Below are 27047 nucleotides of genomic sequence, written 5' to 3'. Positions count from 1 at the left end.
AGGAACAAAATTGTCCGCATCTTACCATATAAATCTTAAAAGCGACTTAGAATAGCATAAATCTAATTTCCTATAAAAATGAATAGTGTTTATTACTTTTAAATTACTCTTTTTCAAGAAGTTGGCATATTCTATGATATTTTTTCGTAAGTTATAGAACTTGAAATGCTGTCAAGTTAGTGTGAGCACCACAGAAGAATAAATCATGGTGATAGAGAACTTCTGTATATGACAAATGCTGTTTATTAACTAAAAACCTAAAAGACTTCCATGGTGAATAGATGCTTTTCAAGGAAAAACTAGTTCTGTTTAGACCTCACACGCTTAGATAACAGAGGAGCAAAATGGTATAATAGAAAGGCCTTGGTCCTGGAACCAATTTAGCTGCTTAGTTTGGTTTTTAAACAAAGACTTCTTTTTAAATAAATATTTCTTCATTTGGTTTTGAAACAAGACTACTGTCTGCTATGTCTTGAGGATACAAAGATGAATAAAAAACACTCTGTCCTCAAAGACCAAGAATTGAAGAAACTAGAAGAACAGTTGATAAGGATCCCAAATCAGGTCAGGCAGAAGGACTGGAGAGGAAAGTCCGGTTTTATACATATTCAAGAGAAAGAATCACAAAGGACTTGGCTAGCTGTGGGGCTGAGGGTGGTAAAGGGCTCATGCAAGGATGAATCATGGTCTAACAAGGGTGACTGGCTAGAGGAAAGTGGTGTTCTCTGAGATGGAGGGTGAGATGAATTTATTTTTGGACACAATGAGTTTGAGATTCCCAGGGAGAATCCCAGGGATAGTCTACAGATTTGAGAATCTAAATCTGTATATTTAGGTCTAGAACTTGGAAGGAGGGATTTGGGAATTTTCAGGATGTAAGAGTCAGTAGCATTCATCCATGTAACAGAAGCATCATCATTATGAAAAACATTTATTGTTTGTTAAGTATTACCTCATGTATTTTTTTACACAGAACTATGTGTTAGTGTTGTCATAACCCACCTTTTACAGATGAAGAGACTGAAAAGATTTAAAGAGGTTATCACTTGTCCAAACTCACAGAGCTGATAAGGGAAGAGCTGGCACTCAAATACTAAAATCCAAGTTTGAGTGACTCCAAAGATCCTGATTTTCTTGACCTCTATGCCATATTGCCTCTCTTTTGCATATGAAAGAACAGAATAGAATCTTTCTGTTTTTTTTTTTTTTTTTACTTCATTACCTTTAGCTGAAGCTCAGAATCCATTTGGGTTTGCAGACCTTTTCATGCCTTTCTTGTTTTTGACTGTGCTAATTTTAAACTCATTTATAAAATTTCAAAGAGATGGAACTACTTTAGAGCAACTCTTCCTCCTGTTGTTTTTGTTCTATTTGCTACATGGTAACTGCTAAGCTACAGTAAGAAATAGCCAAGACATAATAAGCTGAAAGAAATACAAAGCATGTCCTTTATTTTTTTTTTTTTTCAAAGCATGTCCTTTAAACAGATTCTGAGTTCCTTGAGTGTAGGATACATATCTGTATCCCCTACAATATACTATAATAAAAAAGTCCACAGGCTCATGTCAGAGTCCTAGGTTCAACTTTTTTTCATTAAATTTTTAATTTTAATTACAGTATAGTTAGCATATGGTATTATATTAGTTTCAGGTGTATAACAGAGTGATTTAAGCTGAGTCTGACCATAGGCAAGTGACATTACATCTTTAGGCTTCAGTTTTCTTATCTGTTAAGATGGAGACAATGATACATATCTATTCTACAGAGCCTATCTCTAAGTTTAAGTGAGGTCATAAAAACAATTGCTTCTCCTGCTACTATGACCACCATGGGACTGATGATGTTGTTGTGAAGTAGTTATTAAGAATCAGAAATAAAGTATGTAGAACTCTCACTGCAGTGTGTTGAATAAATGGCAGCTCTTATTATTGAGTGCTTGTATATATTAAGACTAAATCTTGGAATACAGAGACTATCTGATTTCTGATTTAATACCAATAAACAGAGATCTTCAGGTGATTCATCTTGAGGACTTCAGAACAGAGCTGGGTTCTCCAAAATGAGCTAAAGATGGTCCCTGGGGGAAACTGGGCAGAAGGGTTTGGGGTACTTAAGCTAACCTGGAGTAACATAGCCTTCCAAAAATTCAGACCAGAACTACAAATTCATTAGAGGGTGATTTATAAATCCCTTTAGAATTTATAATTACTGGTTTCTTATTATATTTTATTATAAACAGATATAAACTTGGTGTACTTAGAATTGTGATCACACAGTATGAACACTAATAATTAATGAACATTAGTGAGAGATGGGATGGGTGAAATAGGTGAAGGAGATTAAGAGTATACTTACTGTGATGAGCACTGAGTAATGTATAGAATTATTGAATCACTGTGTTGTACACCCGAAACTAATATAACACTATGTTAATTATACTTGCATTTTAAAAATTAATTTTAAATAAATAACAAACATTAAAATTTTAGCTTATTGAAAGGTGGTAATTTACATCTTGTTTTCTGCCCACTTCTAGATTAATAATTAGGGAACCAACAGAAGTTTAAATTGTTACCAAAAATTAAAACTTCTTTTAATATTTTTCAAGATTTTGAAATTAGGTGTTTTCACTTGGTAGAGATGTTTTTTGAGAACTTCTATAATTTAAAAGTATCATATTTTTTTTTAAATAAATTGCTCTTGGTCAGAGACCTTGTGTATGAAGTTTCAGCCTTGTAAGAATGTTTATGACAGAATTGCAAACTTTGAGAATGCCTGCAGGTAATGGAAACACTGACAGATTCTTAATTATGGAACTGCTACTGGGCAACAATATGCCAAAGCTGCTCTGCGATAAAATAGACTGGTTTGGCTGCCTATAAATTTTGATACATACTTTGGGCAGTTAAAAGTAGAATTTCCCCTGAGGTTAAGTAAAAATTTTTTGAAAGGAATGTGACAAGCATTTTATTTAACATTGTTTAACTATGATAGTGTTAAAAGAATAAGTTTTCCTAGTTTAGACTTACTGTAATAGTAACTTACTGTAGTAATAACTTTCCTTTCATTCCTAAGTGCAAAAACTGTTACCTTTGAGAACTGATATTTCTTCCTCCTATTACCAGTCATATTGAGAGTTGATATTTCCTCTCCCTATGATCATATTTTTGCTTTTCTTGTAGGAACTCATGGGGAAAAATATATTTGAAACATTTAGATGGCTGCAGATAGGACACATTTCTGTTTAACAATCTTTTCAATGAATAGTATTTTCCTTTGAGTGGCCTTTGGTAGTAGAGAGTTCTGTGAGGAAGAAGACCTCAAAGGACCCCCTTGATTTAGATCCAGGTCACAGCTCGAGTAGCTTCATTGATATAATGAGGGCTGGAATTGGAGTTTAGAAAATTGACAGATGAATGGCGATCTGGAAGTAAGCTGCTTTTTCCAGTAGCATTTAGAAAAAAAGAGTAACAGCTAGACAACCTGTCACACTCAAGGCAGAGATTTGAGTGGTTTTACAGGCTGAGGGAAAAGAGGCAGCCAAAGGAGCGATTGAAGATAGAGTCATTTCCTCCGTTTGTTACTGCTACACTTCACAGGGATTGTGCTTTCACACTGTGCAGCAAGTACTTACTTGAATATTTATTTACCTACACCATTCCCATGTTTAGAATCCTTCTCAGGATATTCTCAGGATAAAATCCAAGCTTCCTTAATTGGCATCCATGGTCAGCCCCAGGCTGGTGCCTGTACATCTCCCAGCCTCCCCACTCACTCTTTTCTCACGTCCTAGGCTACAGGCCTTCTGGAGCTTGCTCGAGTCGTGCCTGTGCAGCTTTTCTTTTATCACCAGGGCTTCCCACTCTCCCCTCCTTCCCAAACCTGCCTCCCCCTTTGGCTAGGTCCTGTGCATCCTTCAGTGGCAGTGTTCGGGGGCCCCTCCCAACCCCTTGGGCCAGCTCAAGTTCTTCTCCAGTGGAGCATGCGCTGCCCTCATGACACATCACTTTATTGTCATTATTGTCTCTTTTGTATTCTCTCTATTGTAGTTATTCTGTCTTTGCCTATGGACCTTAAGTTCAATTAGCCCAGAAACCATGCTTCTGGTGTTTAATCACAGTATCTAGAGCCTGTAAATAGTAGTACTCTACAAATATGTATTCCATTTAATTAATTAACTATATGCTTAGAACAATACATATAGATAGTAAAGTTCTTGCTCAGGAAACCAATTGAATTTAGCAATTTCTTGATGAAAATGTTTCCATTGAAAACACATACCTGCATACCAGTTTTCTCTAGAGAATTAAGGATACTCTTAATACTATTATTCCATGTGGTATATAACCACTAATCTTACAGTTTTTCTTTTTTTAGGAGCCGGAGCTTGATGAAGAATAGAAGAATTTCTGGTTGTTTATATGACATACAAGCCCACCCAATTCAGAGTTTGCATTCTTCCCATTCATCAGGTTATTTTTTTTCATCAAATTTTCTTGTATACTGAGAAAAGCACCAAGTCCTAGGTCAATGGCTACCTTGTTTCATGTTCTTATGCAAATCATTTAATCTTCTACTAGTTTCCATTTTCTTTATAAAATAAAGGGAGTGGACTGGGTGGCCCTTTCCATGCCTAAAATTCTGTGCTATGTGATTTATTTTGAAGCCTTTTAGTAGAGTGGCTAATTCAAATGTGGAAGAAAAAGTTATAGGAATTTTTCCAGTGAATAATTGTTTTATGTAAATATGGATTACAACATTAATTTTCTTACAGAAGGGAGATACACTGTAAATTTGCATGTGTAGCTAGCTCTTTGTAATAATTTAAATGACTACCAGGTAGCAGTGGATCCTACACAGCAGTACAGAAGAACAAACCACTGCTTCACTCAACAACCTGGATGAATCCCAAAAATGTTCTATGGAGTGAAAGCAACCAGATAATAAAAAGTACACACTGTATGATTATATTTCTGTGAAGCTGAGGAGGCAAAACTAATCTATGGTGACAGAAGCCAGAGTAGTTCAGAGTAGAAGAATGATCAAGAGGGAACTTGCCAGAATGCGGTTGTGGACATGTTAGAGACCCTGATTTAAGTGGGCACATACACACGTGTAAAAGCAATAAGCTATATAGTGAAGACATGCTCGTTACAACTATATACCTTAGTAAACAAAAAGTTACAGTTTCTGTGTAATGTAACAATCTATTTGATAAAGGCATTAATGGAATATAAGTATCATAAAAGAAATTTTATCTCATCTTCACTTTAAAATAAAGAAATTAAGGGCGCCTGGGTGGCTCAGTCAGTTAAGCATCTGCCTTCAGCTCAGATCATGATCCCAGGGTTCTGGGCTCCTTGCTCAGTGGAGCATCTGCTTCTCCCTCTCCCTCTGCTCCTCCCCAACCCTGTTTGTGCACACTCACTCTCTCCCTCTCTTGTTCTTTCTTTTTCTCTATCTCAAATAAATAAAATCTTACAAAAAATAAATTAGGTTTCTTTTTTTTCTCTTTCCGTTTTTTTTTTTTTTTAAAGATTTTATTTATTCATGAGAGACCCTGAGGGAGAGGCAGAGACACAGGCAGAGGGAGAAGCAGACTCCCCACAGGGAACCTGATGTGGGACTAGTACCCAGGACCCCAGGATCAGGACCTGAGCCAAAGACAGATGCTCAACCACTGAGACACCAAAGTGCCCCAGTTTCTTTCTTTTTAATGATAAATTAGCTTTAGGAAGATAATTATCCTACTTGTTTAAGGGAGAACAAAATAAGCTGTAGGCTTTTTGTTTATCCCCACAACAAAAGGTTATATATCTGTGGTATCAAGTTATTTATTCAATATTATTTGAGAGTAAAATGTTTTACAAAAGTAATTTTTCCAGATCAAGCTATCTTACAGGCTATATTTAAAAATAAAATAAAATAAAATACAAGCGGTCTTTACTTGTTTGCAGTTCTCAAAGAGGGAAACAGAAACCCACATATGCCTTTAGTTATGAACCTGCCCAGGCAGCCGTGGGGTTATGAGGGTGCACTTTGCAGCTCGGGGAAGTTGAGCAAGCGTCCTAACTTTTCACCTTAAGTACTATATTTTTAAATTAGAGTTTTGCAAGGCTTCTTAAAATGTTGGTGTTGGATTTTAGAATGCATTAACATAATTATCTTCTTAAATAATATGTCATTAACTCATTAACTGTTCATGGTGACTAGAATATAATCATCATCATGATATTATTACCCTGCAGTGATAGAGCTTTGCATTTTATAGCTTTTCTTTTTTCTCTTCCCAAATCAAACTCTTATCTTTGATCTAGACTCTTTTTTTTAAAACTACTTTTTGTTTTGTTTTTTAAGTAAACCTAATCCCCAACATGGACTTAAACTCATGACCCTGAGATCAAGAGTCACGTGCTCTACTGACTAAGCCAGCCAAGTGTGCCCCTGTTCTAGACTCTTTTTTTTTTTTCTGTTCTAGACTCTTAATGGTCCCCACCCTTTGCCTTTACTCTAACTTCCATTTATTGATTGATTGATTGATTTTATTTATTTATAGATTTTATTTATTTATTTGAGAGAGACAAAGATAGCAAGGGAGAGCATGAGCAAGGAGGAGAGGGATAAGCCAACTCTGCACTGAGCCAGGAGCCTGATGCAGGGCTTGATCCCCAGAACCCTGGGATCATGACCTGAGCCAAAGGCAGACACTTAACTGACTGAGCCACCCAGGTGCCCCTCTGCTTTCCTTTTAGTTTGCTGTGTAATCACCTATGAACTGGACAAAAAAAAATCTTGTTTATAAAAGGAGACTCATTATACTCATGAGTTAGCATTCCAATATAAAGTTATTTCCAGAGGCTCCAAATGAGCCCCTCGAGCTATTTCTATTCACTTCTGGTTTGGACAGTCCTTAGAAAATTGTGCTGAAAATCTGTTTCCCAGAGATGTGATATATTAACTGTAGATAATCATTAGCTTTAGCCTATTTTGATTACAGTATACCTAGAGAAGAAACTAGTATAAAGTAGAGCTTCTGGGATCCCTGGGTGGCGCAGCGGTTTAGCGCGTGCCTTTGGCCCAGGGCGCGATCCTGGAGACCCGGGATCGAATCCCACGTCAGGCTCCCAGTGCATGGAGCCTGCTTTTCCCTCTGCCTATGTCTCTGCCTCTCTCTCTGTATGACTATCATAAATTAAAAAAGAAAAAAAAGGAGAGCTTCTGATATTTTCCTTTTAATATAGTTTGCTTTAGTATTGCCTACACTTGCAGCTTATGTATTTAAATTAACTTGATTTATATTTATTATATTTATTATTTTTCATGTAACTGCCATTGTTTTCACCAATTCAGAGTTTCTTAGGTGTTCCCAAAAAGTAAACGAGGAAGGAGATTAAACCTATGGTTATTTAGTTTATTTGCATTGTCTGTTATTTGTATTGTAATTGAAGAACTACTAACCTATGGATTGATTCCATTGAAAGATTAATTGACTCCTTTATAGAATTTTGTTTTCACTTTGGTTTATAGAAATAAGGATACATTGAAATAAGAATATTCAAAGTCGGCACTTTGAATTTACTGATGAATGAGTCTATAATACGCTTGCATTAATACATTTGTTTGAAAATATTGTGCCTGAAAGGTAGGCTTAAGATGGCTATTTTCTACCAATACAGGCTTAATGGAGAAGTCGAGCACTATTTACTCAAGTTCAGCAGAATCTTTTCTTCCTGGAATTTGCAAAGAATTGATTGGGTCATCACTAGATTTTCTTGGACAGAGTTATGATGAAGAAAAAACCATGGCGGACAGCCTGATTAATAATTTTCTTAAAATTTATCATGGGCTATTTGCCATTTCCAAAGCCCATGAAGAACAAGATGAAGAAAGTCCAGATAACTGTAAGCAACCTTACTGCTTTTATTCACTTACACGAATGCTTTCTGCACATTGCCTTTTCTTTTAAATGACTGTCACACTTGACATGCATTTTCTGACTATGCTAAAATGTTTTAATGGTGATCATTTACGAGTTCTTTTATTTGGAGATTATTTCTTTCAGTAATTTTCCGTCTTCTTTCAAAGTGTTCTCTTCCGATCGAGCAGCTCAGGCACTTACTATCCAGGTCACATGTGCTTTTGAGCAGCTTGTGGTACTAATCAAACATTGGTTGGATGATACTCTGCCTTGTACCAGCACAGCAAGACTTGAAGAGGAATTGAGACAAGAGGTTAAAAAACTAGGAGGCTACTTACAGTTATTTTTGCAGGTAAATTGATTTGCTGATTATCATTTGAAGAATTCATTTATTCAGCCTGTGTTTATTGACCTACTGTCTGCATCTTCCCCAAAATTAGATCTGTAGGATTTTCTGAAGGGATTTCTATTTTGCAGTTCTGAAACTGTGGTTTTCTGTAATTGTTTGTTGTTTATGGCATCTGTGCCAGGCTCTAAGAGCTCTCAGTGATTTATAAATATTAACTCATTTAATTCTCGTAACTACTTCAGAAGTGGGAACTGTTATTAATCACTTCATTTATAAATGAAGAAATGGAACCATAAGATGCGTAGTCTATCCAATGTTACATAACTAGTACATGATTGAGTTAGGATTTGAACCCAGGCAATCTTGGGCCTACAGTTCATGCTCTTTATTATGCATATTCTGCTATGCTAGTCCTCAATAATGGCTCTGGGGAAGAAAGGCAAAGTCTTGCTCTAGTTATGTAGTGGGTTTCAGCTTGTTCTGAATTAGTCACAAGCCCAGTGATGTACAGGCAAGAACATAATTTTTTTTCTGTTTATCTTATATCAAGTGAGACTAGGCTTGGCTGTGAAGAAACTAAGTAAGCTTACTCTCTGTCACATAAAATCTGGAAGTAGGCATGGTGGCTCTGCTCAACTCCTTGAGATCCACACACCTTCCAGTACACCCCTTTACCAAGCCTAAAGTACTGCGCTTTATTTCATGGTCCACCATAGCAGTGGAGCTCTGACGGGGTTCGGTGCAGTGGGATGGAAGAAGTGACAAAGAAGAGGAGGGCCAGATGGGTCTTCTTTTAAGGGAAGTTTCTGGAAATTTCCATATGACATTTCTCTTTTTATAGCTTTGGCCAGAACTTCATCACACATACCATATGTAGCTACAAGTATTATTGGGAAATGTGCTTTTTATTCTGGACCGCTGAGTACCTAGTGGAGAATCAAGGATTCTTTTATTACAGAAGGAGTGGGGAATTTGATACTGGATAATACCTAGGCATCTACCATATCAGTAAACTCCTCCACAAGAATTCTTTGAATGAGGGGCCTGAGTGGCTCATTCAGTTAAGCATCCAACTCCTGATTTCGGCTCAGGTCGTGATCTCAGGGTCATGAGATCAACCTGTGTGACAGGCTCTGCGCTCAGTATGGAATCTGCTTAAGATTTTTCTCTCTCCCTTTGCCCTTCCCCTTGCTTGCACATGCACATGTGTGCTCTCCCTCTAAATAAAATCTTAAAAAAACAAACAAACCACGAATTCCTTATATATGTGCAGGGATTAGATATGAAAATAACAAAAGGGGTAGGTTTCATTTTTTAAAATGGGTGACTTGGCTTCACAACAAAATGTTCTAGAATGTTTGAACAAATCTTATGTTATTGTGTTCACCAAGAGACTTTCTACATTCTATTATTGTAGTAGAAGTTTAGTTGGATCGAATACTTCCTGAGTGGTATATTTACTTGAGAGGATTTGGAAATGTTTGATTGAGTAATCTAACTGGTCAAATTGAAATCAGATGTTTATTTTTAATTGCCATTATTCTTTCCTAGGAGGCCTTTCTGGGTATTTCCATGACTTGGTTAGGTATTTCTCTTATTTGTTTTTCTGATAACCCTGTACTTTACCTATTATGCCTTTTAATATAACATATTTGCAGGCCTACATACCTCAATGGGCAGTAAGCTTTGGGCAATTAGAGGTGTCCTTTTTCACAAGGACTTGTTATATGATAGATGCTCAGGTGGATACTTGTTATTAAATTAATTATCAATTCACACTGGATGAAGGATCACTTTGGGTAGAAGCAGTGAGGAAACAGAATGACCCTAAGGCAGAGAGATGTATGGCAGACAGGCATGGGTGAAGTCATAGATGGAGGAAAATGCTCTGATAGCACAGAGCCATGAAAAGGAAAGGGAAGGCTGGCTAGAGAGCAAAGCTGGCAGCCAAAACCCGAGGGTCTGACTTCTGCTTGCACCTGGAGAAGGGAACTAGTGGAGGGGTTGTGGCAGAAAAGACAGTGTGAGATATACTTAGTTGGCTCTTAGATTTTAGAGCCAGTTCAGGAACAGAAGAAAATGCCAAAACCCACTATTGGCATTTGGAAATCCAGTGCTTGAACCTCTGCTAAACTGATTCTGTGTCTTTTGGCAAATTGCTTAACTTTTTAAGCCTCCCCATTTTTTCATTGGGAAAGTAAAAAATAACAGTACCTACCTGGCAGGGTTGCTCTGGATGGATGGATGGATGTTAGAAGAAAGTACCTATTAGAGTAACTGGTAGGTAGTTTCTTTCCTTATTTTCATTCTCTAGGAAGAACACTTTGAACTTAACTAGGGGTTGCGACCTATAGCCCTGTGGGAAATGTTTCATGTAAGGAATCAAGGATGGAGCGAATAGGTGACTTGAAGGGGAGATTAGACCAAGCTTAGGACAGACTTCCTTCTGTTAAGTTGGTAAAACTGAATTTAGTGACTATGCTTTCTACCTAAGTGTGGTTTGAGAATTCTTACCTTGTAGCGGGACTATAAGCGTAGCCCAGAAAGCACGCCAAGAGAAGGTAACAGAAAGGAAAGCTCAGGAGGCACCTCCTCATTCCTCTTGGGCATGTGTATGTGTACTCTGGTGTAGAAGCCTTTTGTTTGAAGGGTTGTTTCTCCCCCTTTCACTTCCTTTTCTTCTTCCTTCTCCCCTCGTAAAAGAATGTTTTGTTTTTTAAGATTTTATTTATCTTTTTGAGAGAGAGAAAGCATGAGTGGCAGGGAGGGGCAGAGGGAGATGGAGAAGCAGACTCCCTGCTGAGCAGCCTGATGCAGGGCTTGGTCCCAGGACTCCAGGATCATGACCTGAGCTGAAGACAGACGCTAACTCACTGACCCACCCAGGTGCCCCAGAATATTAACCATCTGTCAGATAACTACTGGGACAGGAAAAGTTCGAAGGCAAAAAAACCCCATCATTTTGTCCCTTTTTTGGTGTGTGTGGCATTTGGCGTGAAGTTATCACTTCTGTCTTCCATAGGATTAGCTACGTACTTGTCATGTCTCCTATTACTGTAAGGTCTTTGAGGGTAGAGGCTACATCCTAGTCACTGTATCAATGAATACAATTTGTTTTCTTCAGATTGCTTTTCTTGTCTTTTCTTTACCTCCTTTTGTAATCTCATGTATCTGATATACTGATCCATTTTTGTTTTATAGGGATGTTGTTCAGATATCTCGTCAATGGTAAAAGAGGCTCAAAAGAAAATAATCCAGACTATACAACAAGCTGTAAAGTTTGTGGGACAATTAGCAGTTCTTAAAGGCAGCAAGTTACATTTCCTGAGAAACAGCAGCAATAAGGTTGCTAGTGTTCAGGTAATTTGGTAATATTAGTTTTTAAAAGACTTCATCTGAGGGATCCCTGGGTGGCGCGGCGGTTTAGCGTCTGCCTTTGGCCCAGGGCGCGATCCTGGACACCCAGGATCGAATCCCACGTCAGGCTCCTGGTGCATGGAGCCTATTTAAAAAAAATAAAAAAATAAAAAAAAATAAAAGACTTCATCTGAGGAACAGTAGACTTCTTATAATAGTATCACTTAACATAATAAGTCATTTTTATTTTATTTATTTTTTATTTTATTTTATTTTATTTTTTTATTTATGATAGTTACAGAGAGAGAGGGAGGCAGAGACACAGGCAGAGGGAGAAGCAGGCTCCATGCACCGGGAGCCCGACGTGGGATTCGATCCCGGGTCTCCAGGATCGCGCCCTGGGCCAAAGGCAGGCGCCAAACCGCTGCGCCACCCAGGGATCCCCACGTCATTTTTATTTTAAAATAGTTCATACTTCTAATAGTTTAACAATATGATTCAAAACTGTTTCAATCTAAGTTGGTTAAATGTACTGGATAGTTCTGGAATCCTCACTTGGCCTTTTGGATCTTAGCTTTGATGATAGGTACCTACTCTGGAGGGTTCGCACAGCCAATCAACACAAGAGGAGCTATATAATTCTAGAAAATTTGTATTTGCTTGCTTTAAGTATTTATACCATTGAAAACATAGTATTCTATTAGAATGTTACTGTATTCTAGCAATACAGCTTCTTGCCTAAGATGACATTCCCCCCCCTTTTTTTTTTTTTTTAATTTTACTTAGTTAACAAACAGTGCAGTATTGGTTTCTGGAGAATTCAGTGATTCATCACTTACATGTAACACCTTGTGCTCATCACACCAAGTACCTTCCTTCTTTTTTTTTTTTTTTTAAGTACCTTCCTTAATATCTATCAGCCGTCTGGCCTATCACCCACCCACCTCCCTCACTCAAACATTCCTTATTACATGTTATACGTGGAATGCTAAATTACAGATTTGTTACTTTTATTTTAGACTGTTCTTATTCCAGCTTTAGCTGAATTAAGAAACCTGGAACTTACTATAATCCTAAAATAAATTGAAAATATAACTTAAACGTATAATTAAAAATATATATATAAAACCTGAGTTTTCCAGATAATGCTTAACTTTTTCTAGGAGGATTTCATGGATGCTCTTTGTGATGGTGTAAGTTTAGGAATGAAGATTCTATTAGATTCTGGACTAGAAAAAGCAAAAGAACTTCAGCATGAACTGTTAAGGCAGTGTACCCAAAATGAGGTAAGAGGAATAAAAGAACATTCTGTATAGTACCAGATGGTTTATAAAGTCGATTTTTAGAAAATAGTTTAATTAAACTAAATTGGATTCTTATAAATTTATGTATTTTAATTTGTTGACTTTTTTTTTTTTTTTAATTGAAAAGGCTGATGTTAACATTATGCCATGGTGATATTTTCCCAAGGTACTCTGGAGTCACTGCAGCCTCTGGAGTATACTTTTGCCAAATCCTGTCAGTTACTGTCAGTGAGCATTCAGTCTGTGGATAGACTCTAGAGCAGAATGGTGTATGGCAGTGACATCTAGTGTTCATTCTCTGCCTGTCTTTTTCTTCCTGATTTTTGTTTAGATCTCTACTTTTCCACTTAAGACTAGAAATTGCCATTTATTGATCCAATATTTTAAACAATCTTTTGCCAAAGACGTTCACATCTGTTATTTCATATCAAAATACAGAATCAATGAAGATTTGAGTGACTTCCTAAAATATGCTTCCTCCCCACCTCCTCCAGCTAAGTAATATTAAAACATAAAACCAGTTGCTGTCTTAAGAGGTGGCACTGTGTTTAAAACCTGTCTCTGTCACTTATCAGTGATCATTTATCAAGTTGATGCTCTGGCTGATTCTTCACCTGTCCTTTGTAATAATACTTATGTCCTAGGTTGTGAGTCATTTATTTATTAAATAATTTCCCAGTAAAAACTGTAGGACTAGGTGCTTTACATATAATAGTGGTGAACCTCACCACTTTAAAGGTAGGAATTTCTCGTGTTCCTCTGGGTTTCACTGAGCTGGAGTACCTTGTCCGGTTGTCCTGAGCCAGGGTTTTATATTCTATGTACTTGACTACAAAACTCAGCATGCTCTGAAAATAAGGTTTGTAAATCATTGTTCATGCATGTTAATTTTCTATATTAAGAGTTATTATTAGTGAATTGGGGACTCTGAAGATAAGTTGAAATCTTTATGGCAATCAATCTCAGAGACCTGTCTGTTCTAGAATCTTGTTGTAACAACTTTTTGTTAAAACCATCCCTGCCTGTTCCATTTCTTTTTCTGGAGTCAGTTAGCTGGGATGGAGCTACCTGGGCATGTTGTGGTTCCTGAGATCATCCCCACTAGGATAGATACTCATTTAGATACACATTGATTGATCTAGGAAATTAAATCAGGTGGAGGACTGTTAGCTTCCACCCCTCTGACTAATTGTTTCCAGAAAGGCATCGAGTAAGTTAGATTTTTTTTTTTCCCTTTTAGAAAAACCTTTTCACTGATGTATATTTAGCTTCTTTATTAGGAGAGAAACTTTCCATGTAAGCCAGAGGGGATCTCCATTTCTTTCCTTAGACTAAAGGGTACATGGATTAATCGCTGCCTAAACTGTCTCAGAGCTGGAGAAGACCATGAACATTTTTTCTTTTAAGATTTTACTTATTTATTCATGAGAGACACGGGGAGAGAGGCAGACTCCCTGTAGGGAGCCCTGTGTGGGACTCAATCTGGGGATTCCAGGATCACAGCCCTGGGCTGAAGGCAGACCCTCAACCACTGAGCCACCCAGGCATCCCTATTTTTTTTTTTTTTGAGATTTTATTGATTTATTTTGAGAGAGAGAGACAGAGAGAGAGAGAGAGAGAGAGAGAGAGAGAAGGAGAGTGCACAGGCAGGGAGAGGGGCAGAGGTAGAGGGAGAAGCAGACCCCCACTGAGCAGGGAGCCTGATTCAGGGCTTGATCATGACCTGAACCAAAGGCAGATGCTTAGCCGATTGAGCCCCCCGCCAGGCACCCTGACACTGAACATTAAATTGTTCTCCTACTTCCTGTGTAGCCTTGAGCTGCTTATCTGAACCTCACTTGTCACATTTAAAAAGTGAGGATGATCATACGTATTTCATAACATTGTTCTGAGGTTATGTGAAATTAAGAACAATGTATAGGAAAATGCTAAATACAGTGCCTGGCAAATCTTAGGTCCCTCAGCTTGCCTGCACTTGTGCTTTGTGTATGTTTGCCTTTCTCACTTTGTGTTTTGTTTGTAAAATAAAAATGAATTCAAAGGCGCTCATTTTGTCACTAAATCAAGATACGGGGGTCTGATCATGTCCCAGGAGACATAAGGCTGATTTCAGTTCTATAATGCAACTTTGAGGAAAGTGGACTCATACTGACCACTGCTGACATCTCTAGCTTGGTTTTGCCCAGCAGCAACACCATTTATCACTAAAGCACTCTATCTGTCACTGTTTGCAAAGTAGCATTTCTGCCGGCAGAAAAAGTGCAAGAGGGTTTAGAACAAGTTAATGAAAAGCAGAGATGAAGTAATACCTGTGAATGTGCTTAGTAAGTAGTAAAGCAGAATGCAGATGTTAGCTTTGCTGTTGTTTTGAGGAAATACACAGCAAAAGGGTCAGGCCCATCTTGCATAAAATTCATATTATCTGCATTTTCATGAAGATTTCTACTTCCCTTCCTCTCATTTTCTCTATGCCATAGCTGTATAGTCACAGTGGGGTTTAGCTTGTATTCTTGTAAGTTAAAGCTCAAGAACCTGTGGAAGGAAAACAAAGAATCTGAAGAAATAGAAAATGGGTTCAAACATAAGGCATTGGAATTATAATTGTAAAGCTGGTGCCAGGGGAAAAAAGAATTTGTGTGTGGTTTTGTTTTTGTTTTTTACCACATAGGGGAAATTTAAGTTAGACCTAGGGAAGTGCTGTTTGGGTAAAGCCAATTAAATTCTTATATCACAATCCCTCAGCAGAAATTAATGAGAAGGTGCCTTACGGGGGCAGCATTGAGCAGTGCAAAAGCAAAGGCTTGGAATTTAGGCTGGGGTTCTCACACTGGTTCTGAGTCTTAGGAGCTTGGAATCTGTTTTCTTGTTTGTAAACGGAAGACAATTACATATGCAGCCTAGAGTTATAATTGAGAAGCAAATAATAAAATATGTGAGTGAAATAACTTGGATATATGAAGACAAATACTGTATAATCTCACTTGTATGTGGAATTAAAAAAAAGGCTTAACTCATAGAAACAGAACAGATTAGGGTTACTTGAGGCAGAAAGGAGGTGGGGGTAGGTGAAATAGGTGCAGGTGGTCCAGAAGTCCCAGCTTCCAGCTGTACAGTGAAGAAGCCCTGAGGATGTAACGTATAGCACGGGGACTATAGTTAATAAGACCTACTGTATTGTAGTTTTGAAAGTTGCTAGGAGAGTAGATCTTAAAAGTTCTCATCACAAGAAAAAAGTTGTAACTATATGAGGTAATGGATGTTAACTAAACTTTGATCATTTTGTATATTGAATCATTATGCTGTACACTTCACTACAATGTTATATGTCAAATATATCTCAGTAAAACTGGGGAAAATGTAAATATAGTTCTTAGCGCATCATATCACCCTCTTCCAAGAGAAGTCTTAGAAATTTCATTCCTATAAATATTTAAATGTAAGACAAAATGCTGTTATTATCACAAACATCAGTGTATCTATATTTAATGTAGAACCAATGTGCAATTTATTTTGAAAGAAATTCTGCTTACATGATTTAGGTACTTAAGTTATTTAATTGCAGTCCCAATAATAGAACTCTAGTCTTGACTTCTTAGAATAAAATTCTACCCCATCTTGTCCTATAGTGTTCTGGGATTTTTAAAGTTCTAAATAATTATTTATGTAATAAGATATATTAACATTCTGTATAGGTTACCAAACAGATGAAAGCTAAAGCCACGGAATTGATTGGATGTCTTGAAAATATGTTTGCTGAGTGGAAAACAGTAAGAGAAGCTTTAATGTTTACTTTTGTTGGTGTATTTTATCATTTCATTCAAAGTATGAATATATGTTTATTTCAGTTTTTATCCTTAGCCAGATAATTCTTTTGTGCATGGTTAGTTGTAGCATGTATAATAGCTCTCTAGTTACTTCCTCTTGGATGTCATAACTTATTTGTTTTAGTAATAGATGATATTGTATGGAAATTGATTAATGTTAATGTATTTTATCTATTTCTTACTACTACTGGTTTAGTAACTGTCAGCTTTTCCTGGGACAGTCATTGGCTAAAATATTGTGTTTAATAATCAGTATGCCTAAAGATTTAAAAATATAAGTGAATTAGACAAATTTTTTTAAAGATTTTATTTATTTATTCATGAGAAACACACAGAGAGAGACAGAGACACAGGCAGAGGGAGAAGCAGGCACCCTGTGGGGGAGCACAATGTGGGACTCGATCCCAGGGCCTCAGGATCATGACCTGAGCCAAAGGCAGACATTCAACCAGTGAGCCACCTGGGTGCTCCAATTATTTTATTTTCATGTCAAGTAAATAGAAAAATATAAACTAAGTATATAATCAATGTGTCAAAAAGGAGAGAAATACCATCTTGAAAATTTTTATTTACATAAAAATAAATGGGAGATATATAAAGTTGAACTCTAAAAAATTAATTTATCTTTTATATTGGATGATAAAGGGTACTGTTTTATTTCATCCCCAGGTAATATGATGATTGAACTTTGATTTACAATTAATTTAAAATTCTTGGGGCACCTGGCTGGCTAAATCCATGAGGCATGCAACTCTTGATCTCTTAGGTGTAAAGCTTAGTTTAATTTTTTTTTAAATTTAAAAAATAAAGTTAATTTAAAGTTCTTATTTCTTTTAAAAAAGTAATTACTGATTTTGTATTTTGGTGAACTAGGCACCGGTGAAGAAATTAAACTCATTTTCTTTCTTGAAGATACGATTCTGGTGATTAAAATCGTATTGACCAAGCCTTACTGTCATGTAGCCTATTTTGTATTTTTAAAAATATTAACTTTATTTATAGAAAAGTTTCAGAACTCAACTACAACAGAATTCTGGATACCAAGATGTGAAGAAGATGGTTAATTTTGCACCAGAATTCCTGAAGTTAAAACATTGCTTGGAGCAAACTATTCAGATTATTATTTCTGCATTGAGAGGTATATATTCCAGACAGAATTTGTAATTAATCAAAATTTTATAGTTTAAAGACTCTCATTTTTTAATTTCTAGTCTAACTCATTAATTAAAGTCTAATTAATGCTACTTCCTTAACATTAATTACCAATATAGGAACTTGTTTGGTTGTATTCCCACTTAATGTATATAAATACTTTGCCTAAATAATTAGATCCCAAAAAACCAAGTGCTTATTTAGCAGATAAGCTTATCAAGTATACTTATAAGTATACTTAATCTTAAATAGTTTAGATTTGTCTTGATAGGGTTACTTTGACCTAAAAGATAGAGTCATAAAAGAGTAATAAATACTTGATAAAAAAAGGATTAATTAACTTTTTTCTAATCCTTGCATAGGATGCCATAGTGACAAAAATCTTCTCCAGAATTGTGTTGAAAGTCTTTGCAGCTTGGCCAAGGATTTTCATGATGACTTGAGCATGTGCTCTACTTCTCTTGACAACTGTGAGCAGAGAATACCCCAAGTTGGCCACGGGGGACTAGAATCTGTAGTCAAGTCACTCCTCTTATGTTTGGAATCTGAAGAAAGACCTGATTTGTTGAAATCCTGGGAAACTTGTAATCAAAATACCAGGGAAGAAGGACAACAATCTAAATCAAGCAGGACTGATTCCGTTAGGAATAAAGGTGTACCAAAGCGTGTCTATGAACTCCATGGCTCATCCCCAGCAGGGACCTCAGAGGAAAGCACACCCAGGAGGATTCAGTGGGTGTGAATTCTGATACATAGGCTCTTTAGGACCATCCATGAAAGAGAGAGAACACTGGGTAGGCAATTTTCCTTATGTAGGAGAATATAAAAAGCAGGAAGTCAGCATAAATGTTTCAAAGAAGTCCACATCTGTTGGTGGCCTTCTATTGGGTGTGGACAGTATGAGCATTATGGAACCCCAATTTCAGAATGTGTATTCGGAAGTTTCTCAGCAGACAATTTTAAATAGGTACTCACTGTGCTGGAACATAGTGGCAAGAGAATGAAATTAGGAGCTGGAAAACAGGCGAGTGGTCATTTCTCCAGTTTCTCATTGCCTTGGATTTTAAATGTTTATTTTTAGCATTGATATACTCTCTCTGGTTGGTTCTTGAGCTTTGTGTAAATGGTTACTATAGTCGTTATAAGTTATTTTTTCATGAGTGGAAATGCATGAAGAGCAAAGTTACCTTTGTTCCTGTGCCTTCTCTCCCCTGCAAATAACTACAAGGAGGTTTATGGTCAAATTGCTGATATCGGTTTAACTAAGGCAGCTTAACCTGCATGTTAATATCTAAAATTGCTGCTCGAAAGTTTAACTGGTTGCCATTTTGAATAGTGCATTCAAGGGCAGTTTCCTTTTCTTTCCAAATGAGAAGTAGTTACCTGAATATCGTATAATTTTATATTAATAATATGGCTGCTGACATAATAGTTCACCATGTTATCTATGTTCCACAATGGGGGCTTTATGAATATAGTTTAAAACCAATTAAATGTTGCCAGAATCTCACTTACCTTTTTGCACGGTGTTAGGAAATCAGAGGCTGGACGTTTTCTTGATGATGCTTGTTTGGTTAAAGGTGTAATGAGTTTGTACATGATTTGGTAAAGATTGAAGATCCCTATTATATCTCACAGTTTTAAAAAGCCTTAGTTTGCAATCAGGTAATAAAGAGAATATTCTCCTTTTGGGATCTTTTGTTAAGGAAATAGTTTGACATTTTTCACCACAAGCATATGTGTAATTTGGAAAGATACTTAGTGATTCTGTGTGGGTGATATTGAGCAGTTTCTGGAGAATGATTCTTTTAAATAAACTGATCTTTCATGGGCCCTTTTCACTTGCAGATATATATCACTTGTCCATTTGGCATGACAAGTGAAAATTGGATATTAGTACCATGGGTAAGTTCAGTAACTTCCTTGTTGGGAAGAGATTGTAGGCAAATACTGGTTATTGTAGCCAGAACAATGTTAATAAACCATGTGCTGTGTAGCCAGGTGCTTTAAAATGGTGAAGTGTAGCAAATTTGCTTTTCTTTCTTTTTTTTTTTTTTTCTTTCTGGCATTTAGGCTTGTATTCTTTCTGAGGTTCTAAACATATTTTTAATAGTCAGTGCTCTGCCAAGAGGCACTTTTGCTATCAAGGTTTTTTTTTTTTTTTTTTTTGCTATCAAGTTTTATGAAGTATAGATATACATATAAGAACTTTGCCTGAACTTCTTTGAACTTTCTAAAGTATCAATACAGTAGTTTTCATCTTACTGTTTGGTACGTAATATTTTTTCATGCTTTCTAAACTCATGACTTCATTGGTCAGAAACCTATTAGTGTCTTTGTAAAATTTTGTGTAAATATATATATTTATGCTTTTAAGTAAATTGTTATACAGTATTCAAATGAATGATGAGAATATATTTACTGTTAGAATCATGTGCACTGATAAATGTTATAAAGAGAATGCCTTTAATAAATCTTACTGGCTCCAGAATTCTCTCTCTTGGTCTCTGTTTTTTTATTTTATTGATTTTCTTCATTTACTTTATTTCTGACTCAAAATTGCCATAATAGCTCTGATTTGATAATAGTCATACTAGTTACATCATAGGTTTGTATGCAGTTATGTATAACTGTGGATAATAATTATACTGATTCTGCAAATCAAATAATTAGGTGATACTAAACAATAATAATATTATTATGACTACTGCTTAGATTTTTTTATTTCAACATTGTCTTTTTGCACTTGATTGTCTGGGATAGGTTCACCCCCATGTGCTGTAGCAGAAAGGCCATGAGCTTTGGAGTTTGACGAAATTTTCACACATTTGGACTATGAATCCCAGTGAGGCTAGATAGTAACTGTATGACCTAAGACAAAAGTTGTGTGCTGTCTTTTTACCTATTTCCTCATCTGCAGAAAGAAAAGTAATACCTACCTCATGGACTCCCCAAACATTAAATAAGAAAAATGTAGGAATAAGTCCTGACAAGTCATGGGTTGTTAGTAAATATTGGTGTCTGTCCTTTCCTATTACTGGCAACTAAACCCTTGTCATCATGCATACGGGGCCATACTTGCTGCATGCCTGTGCTGTTTATGACCGTCTGCCACTGTGCCAAGTTGAATTGCGATCCTTTAAACAGCTCCATACTTGGAAATATATCATCTGCTACCATTAGGTTCCATGATAATAAAAGGAACTAAACAGTATCTCACTGGCCTTAATGAAGGTTCAGTGGGATGTAGATGTGTCCTTCATGAGGCCCCTCTGATGTTTTCAGCAAAATACTGTTTAGTTAACTAATTAGCATTTAAAAAATTGCAGTACCTAACTATGTGCCAATAGCAATTTTGAGATTTTTATCTAAATATGGAAAGAGTTCATCTATTGCAGAGGAGGGGGAAAGGTGTCAGTTTGAGTTAAAAGGAGGTTGATCTGTTCAGCTTCTTGTGCGTGATTCATCAGGGAAGCTTGTGCTCTGGATTTAGCAAGTTAGTCATTGCATGATATAATCAAGACTTTCTTTTCATCTTTCGTCTTTTAACCATCGTTGGCTTATGGGCCTTTTAGAAGTGGAATATGGGCATTTAGTTTAATATCATCTGATAGCTAGCTTTGTTCCACTTATTCCAATAATCATTTACTTAGTGCCAGGTGTACTTCTAGTGCAAAGTCATAGAAACATGAAAAAAAAAAAAAAAAAGGTTAGATTGCCTCCAATCCCAGACTCTTGAAAGACCCAATTTGTTGGGTCCCCAGTTGTTCATAACATTATACCTTCTTAGTGCAGAAGACCTCTCGACACAGTGAAGCTGAACTACATGAGAACCACCAGAGAGTTCCTGATTGATTCAAGAAAGAATCCGGAGGACACTGTTTTGATTAAGCACGTGGCTATTCACATGTCCCATCGCCAAATGGCTTGGAGTTTGGATGCTCATAGATTTTTAAGAATTTAAGAAGAAATTCACCATCTTTTCTGAGAAGGAGTCATGCTTTTGTTCCTCTGGCTGATTTTGGTGTAAACATCTGAATTTGTCTACATCGTCAAGCACCTGCCCTTGAGGTACCAAAAAGATAAGGAATCTGACGTTTTGAAAATGGGTGTCGCTTCTTGTGACCCTTCTCCTTTCTGTCTTCCAAGCCCCCCGTTTTGGATGCTGTGCTGTGCAGTCATCATTGACTTTCCTCATCTTCCAGCATCTCCATTGCTGGCGGCTCCCCCCGCCTCCTGAAACTGCCCTTGCTCAGGTCAGTGGTGATCTTCTAACTGCAAAATCCAAAACAATTCTTCAGTCTTCATCTTACTTGATGGCTTCTTCTCTTTAGGAATTCTTTCCTCGGGCATGGCTGGGCAGCCCGTGTGGTGCAGCGGTTTAGCGCCGCCTTCAGCCCAGGGCATGATCCTGGAGACCCTGGATCGAGTCCCGTTTCCGGCTCCCTGGATGGAGCCTCCTTCTCGCTCTGCCTGTGTCTCTGCCTCTCTCTCTCTGTCTGTCATGAATAAATAATCTTAAAAGAAAAAAATTCCTCACCAGGAGTACCTGGGTGGGGGTGGGGGGACTCAGTCAGTTAAGTGTTGGACTCTTGATTTTGGCTCAGGTCATGATCTCATGTCGTGAGATCCAGCTGTGTATCAGACTTCGCACTTAGCACAGAGTCGGCTTGACAGTCTCCTCCCTCTGCCACTCACCACCTCAAATAAATAAAATAAAATAAAATAAAATAAAATTAATATAATAAAATTATAAAATAATAATAAAATAATAAAAAATTCTTTCCTCTTGTGTCCCCATAACAGAAAACTCTGGCTTCTCCTCCCTCTCTGATTAGTTTTTGATTTTTTTCAACTCCATGTATTTCTCATCCTCCACCTATTCTTTTAAATCCTAGTGTTCCTGAGGACTCTGTGCCCAGTGGCCTCCCCTTTGAAGTCTACTGCTCTCCCTAAGACAGCGAATGGTGTAACTATCAAAGATGCAGGTTTTAGAGGCCCTGCCAATCAGCCCCTCGCTTCCTGGCAGCTTCCTGAACAGCGGCACACAGTGAGCCCAAGATCTTTGTCCTAGGTGACTCAGTGGATGGGGGCGCTTTCAACAAACATGACGAATACAGGAAGAATTAGATTTAAGGGGTGAGGGGGATGAGGTAATTTAAAAAAATATATTTACTTATTCCTGAGAGACACAGACCGAGGGAGAAGCAGGCTCCCTGTGGGGAGCCTGACATGGGGCACTCGATCCTGGGACCTGGGGTCATGCCCTGGGCCGAAGGCAGACGCTCAACCACCCAGGTGCCCCGAGGTAATTTTTTAGATAAACGTTTAAATTTAAGGTGGCTGTCGTACCACAAGGTAGACAAGCAGAATAAGGAGCTCCAGGGAAAGAAATGCAAATTTGGGAGTATCAGCTCGTACCTGGTGGTTCAAACTGCTCAAGCGGTGAATGAAACCAATCAACACAGCGGCTGACTTTTCTTAGGTTACCATGCACCAGGGTTTCCGGGCTCACTGCCGTAGCTGGACCATCCTGTCCCCCTCACGGCTGTGACTGTCAGGTGGGTACCGTTATCATCATCATTTTAGAAACAGGAAACTGATTTCTATCCCAACAGATTTTTCCTGGTCCTTGGACTCCCTCTACCTGCGATCGTACAGTGTGTGTGCACATGTCTGGTTTCTTTCACTCAACAAAACGTCGTGTGGTCCGTCCAGGCTGGTATGGGAAGCAGCTCTTCAGCCCTGGGCGCCGAGGGGTCCGTGAATCACACCCTGAACGGTTTAGCCCTTCGCCTGTTGATGGACATGGGAATTCTTTCCAGTTTGACCCTTTGCCCGTGTGGATCTCACGGCTTTTCTCCATTTCAGTGTGGGCCTTGCTCAAGCTCTACTTTTAGGATTGGAGGGGGCTCTTCTTGTATTTTTTTTCCTTCCAAACTTTTAGTCATTTCCGTTAATGTCTCTGTGAGGCCTCCCTGGTCAGCAGGATCGAGGCTCCCCGCGGCCCTGGAATGCTTGCTACTCCCCGCCCGTGCCCCCCCTCGGTCCCCCACGCACCCCTTTCTTCTGTGCCGTTCCTAGGCCCGCTGGCTTGCTGCCCATACCCCGCTGCCCCTGCGAGCATTCCGAACAGAATCTTCTGTACCTTCCGGGCTACCTCCCCAGCAGGCAAACCCCGAGGAGTCTAGATAAACCTCACCTGTTTAACACTCAAGAACGGAGAAGGAAGAAAGGCTGCTTCGAGCTCCTAAACTTGACTTCACATTCTCTCCCTGCCTCTCATGTGAACCGAGCCCCTTCCTCACCACGTAATCGGGGACGCAAATGGGTTGAAGTGGACAATGAAGTCACTTAAAGATGGAAAAAGAAAACTATCTCAAACCTCGTCTAGGCCGCCACTCCTTTCCGTGGTGGAACTCGCAACCTCTTTCTGGGAAGGAGTTAGCGTTCCTGATAAAACGCTTGAGGAATGTCCTGCTAGAACAAAAATGAGATTATAAACTTCTGGGAAGCTGAGTTACTCAGCTGATGAACCGAATCCTCTTTAACCAGACTTTTTTTCTTTTTTCTTTTTTTTTTAAATCCTTTGTTTCTTTAACCGTTCTTGTTCCTATAAAATCTCTTCACCGAAAAGGTCTCTTGGAACCAACTTGCTCACAAAGGGCCTCTTTCCTGGCAGCGACATTGAAATCAAACTCTGGCATGTGTAATCGATTTGAGATGTTGCTTTGCCATTCTGAGAGCATTCTGGGTGATAATTTAGGCAAAGTTGAAGTTAATATAAATCACTTTTTTTATAAAGATTTTATTCATTTATTAGAGAGCACAAGCAGAGAGAAGAGGGTGATGGGGAGGGAGAAGCAGGCTCCCCGCTGACCAGAGAGCCTGATGTGGGGCTTGATCCCAGAACCTGAGCTGAAGGCAGACCCCTAACTGACTGAGCCACTCAGGCGCCCCCATAAGTCACTTTTCATAGATTTAAGCATTCAACAATTTTTTTCAAGCACTTCCTTGTTTCTGCTTATTTTATTATTTTAAAAAATGTTTTTTATTGATTGATTTGAGGCAGGATGGGGAGGTGGGCAGCAGAGGGAGAGGGAGAAGCAGACTCTGAGCTGAGTGTGGAGCCCGACACAGGGCTCGATCTCCTGACCCTGAGATCATGTCCTGAGCCGAAGTCAAGACCCGGATGCTTAACTGACTGAGCCTCCCAGGAATCCCTGGCTGTGTTTGGGGAGAAGCCATCAAAGGAGGCGAGGAGTCAGAGGAGAACGCAGGGCTAGGGCCCTGGCTGCCCCAACAGCTAGGGGGGAAAGCCAGAAAGAGGCGGAGGGGAAAAACAAACCCCTCGATTGTAAAGACAACCCCAGGGATGGGGCTGAGGACCCCACACCAGGCAGCAGGCACGTGGGACCTCAGGCCTGCCAGCCCTGGGCTCGGGTGCCACCCTGCCCTTTATCGCGTGACTCTGGGCAAGTCGCAGCCTCCCCGTGCTCAGCTTCCAGCTGGGAGAGTCGCCGCATTGTTAGGCTGGTGCCGTGCTTAGGCCTGGGACTGGCAGCGGCTTCAGCGAGAAGCGGTCATCACTACACGTCAGTACTAGGAATGGATGGATCTTACCTACCCGAGGGCCGCCCCAGTGGCTCAGCTGGTCAAGCGTTGGACTCTTTCGACTCTTGGTTTCAGCTCAGATCATGACCTCGGATGGGGGGTGGGTGAGATCGAGCCTTTCTTTGGGCTCCGCGCTCAGCAGGGAAACTGCTTGGGATTCTCTCTCCCTCTGTCTCTATCTCTCTCTCTGTGTCTCAAATAAATAAATGAATAAAATCTTTAAAAATCGCATATTACCTACCCAATTCCCACCCCTAGGACTGCGATGGATGTTGTGCTCGTCTGCAATGCACCATGGTCATTGTTTCCTCTTCTTAGAAGTTACTGGACCAGCATGTTAGATGCTTACCTTGGGGCCATCGACCAGATTCTAACAAATAGAATCGCAGCTAAATCTCCCGTGAACCTGCCCTCTAACCTTGGTGAGCACGGGCACCACGCTCGGTGCTTCTCGAGCAGGATCTTCTTTTTATTTTATTTTATTTTTATTTTTTTATGACAGTCACACACAGAGAGAGAGGCAGACACAGGCAGAGGGAGAAGCAGGCTCCATGCACCAGGAGCCCGACATGGGATTCGATCCCGGGTCTCCAGGATCGCGCCCTGGGCCAAAGGCAGGCGCTAAACCGCTGCGCCACCCAGGGATCCCTCGAGCAGGATCTTCTTTCACGATCACAATAGATAACGTAATCGCTGTCACTTCACAGATAACAAAATTAAGGTTCAGAGACGTTAGGTAAGCAGTACGGATCACACAGCTGGGGGACACTGGGGGCCAGAAGTCCAGCTGCCGGTCGCGGCGGTCTGTGCCGCTGCCTGGCGTGGCTGCCACGGACCATCGTGTCTGTGTCCAGGTCTGGCTCCTGCTCCCCCACTCCAGTGCCACTGCGTTTTGGAGGGAGGGGAGGGAGGGCACAGCCTTGCAGAGTCCCTAACATAACTTGAGAGCCGAGTACTAGTTGGCAGGTTTTGCCCGTGTCGAGTTCTCGTCCTGTCACGTCCCTCAGTTTCTCCGTCCTCCCTAACCTCTTCGGGCGCCACGTCCCTGCTTCATCATCGGGTAGGGGATGGATGGAGACACGCGAGGCAATGCGTCCTCACTGCCAAGCTCACGAGGGTCTGGAGTATGGGACGTGCCGCTAAGAGCGCAGGCCCCGGGCCTAGGCGCACGCCCGGGTCTTGGGAAAGGCCGCGGGCCGCAGAGCAGGTGGGCCTGACTCCAGGGCAGGGGCACCGGCCGGCGGCCCAGCTCCTCACCCGCCTGCGGATGGGCCGAGTGTCGGGTTGTTGGCGGAGCAGTGCTTTCGGTAAGGTCTCAAGGGAAGCGGGTCACCACCGGGCCCTCTGACTCCCCCGATCTCTCTGCAGCATTAGACGCGCTCCTCGCCCCCTGCTGCCCTTCCAGAAGGCTCCCCGGCTTCCGTGCCCTCGGCGCCGGTGCAGGCCCTTCCCCCCCACCCCCCCCCACCCCCCCCCCGCTCCTGCCCCAGGTGGTCTTGTCTTCGTCACTCTTTCTCTTGTGGTCCTCA

At 39.5% G+C, this 27047-nt stretch overlaps 1 protein-coding gene and 1 long non-coding RNA gene across 2 annotated transcripts in view; both read left to right on the top strand.

Moving 5' to 3' along the window:
• The window catches only part of KIF14 (kinesin family member 14), a 54271-nt gene extending 33876 nt beyond the window's left edge, over positions 1-20395 (top strand). The window contains exons 23-30 of the mRNA XM_077902406.1: positions 4378-4472; positions 7677-7901; positions 8086-8270; positions 11469-11627; positions 12788-12910; positions 16621-16695; positions 17755-17890; positions 18267-20395. Coding sequence (XP_077758532.1) covers positions 4378-4472; positions 7677-7901; positions 8086-8270; positions 11469-11627; positions 12788-12910; positions 16621-16695; positions 17755-17890; positions 18267-18646 — 1378 coding nt within the window. The 3' untranslated portion in view covers positions 18647-20395. The remainder of the gene's footprint in view (positions 1-4377; positions 4473-7676; positions 7902-8085; positions 8271-11468; positions 11628-12787; positions 12911-16620; positions 16696-17754; positions 17891-18266) is intronic.
• A 1314-nt stretch (positions 20396-21709) lies between these two features.
• Positions 21710-26026, top strand: LOC144316470 (uncharacterized). Its single transcript, XR_013382447.1, has 3 exons — positions 21710-22160; positions 22803-22954; positions 23390-26026. It is a non-coding gene; the product is annotated as an uncharacterized LOC144316470 (long non-coding RNA).
• Positions 26027-27047: the final 1021 nt, after the last annotated feature.

The sequence above is a fragment of the Canis aureus genome, chromosome 6, assembly GCF_053574225.1.
Source record: "Canis aureus isolate CA01 chromosome 6, VMU_Caureus_v.1.0, whole genome shotgun sequence".
Taxonomy (NCBI): Eukaryota; Metazoa; Chordata; class Mammalia; order Carnivora; family Canidae; genus Canis; species Canis aureus.
This window is presented reverse-complemented; position numbering and strand designations above follow the sequence as displayed.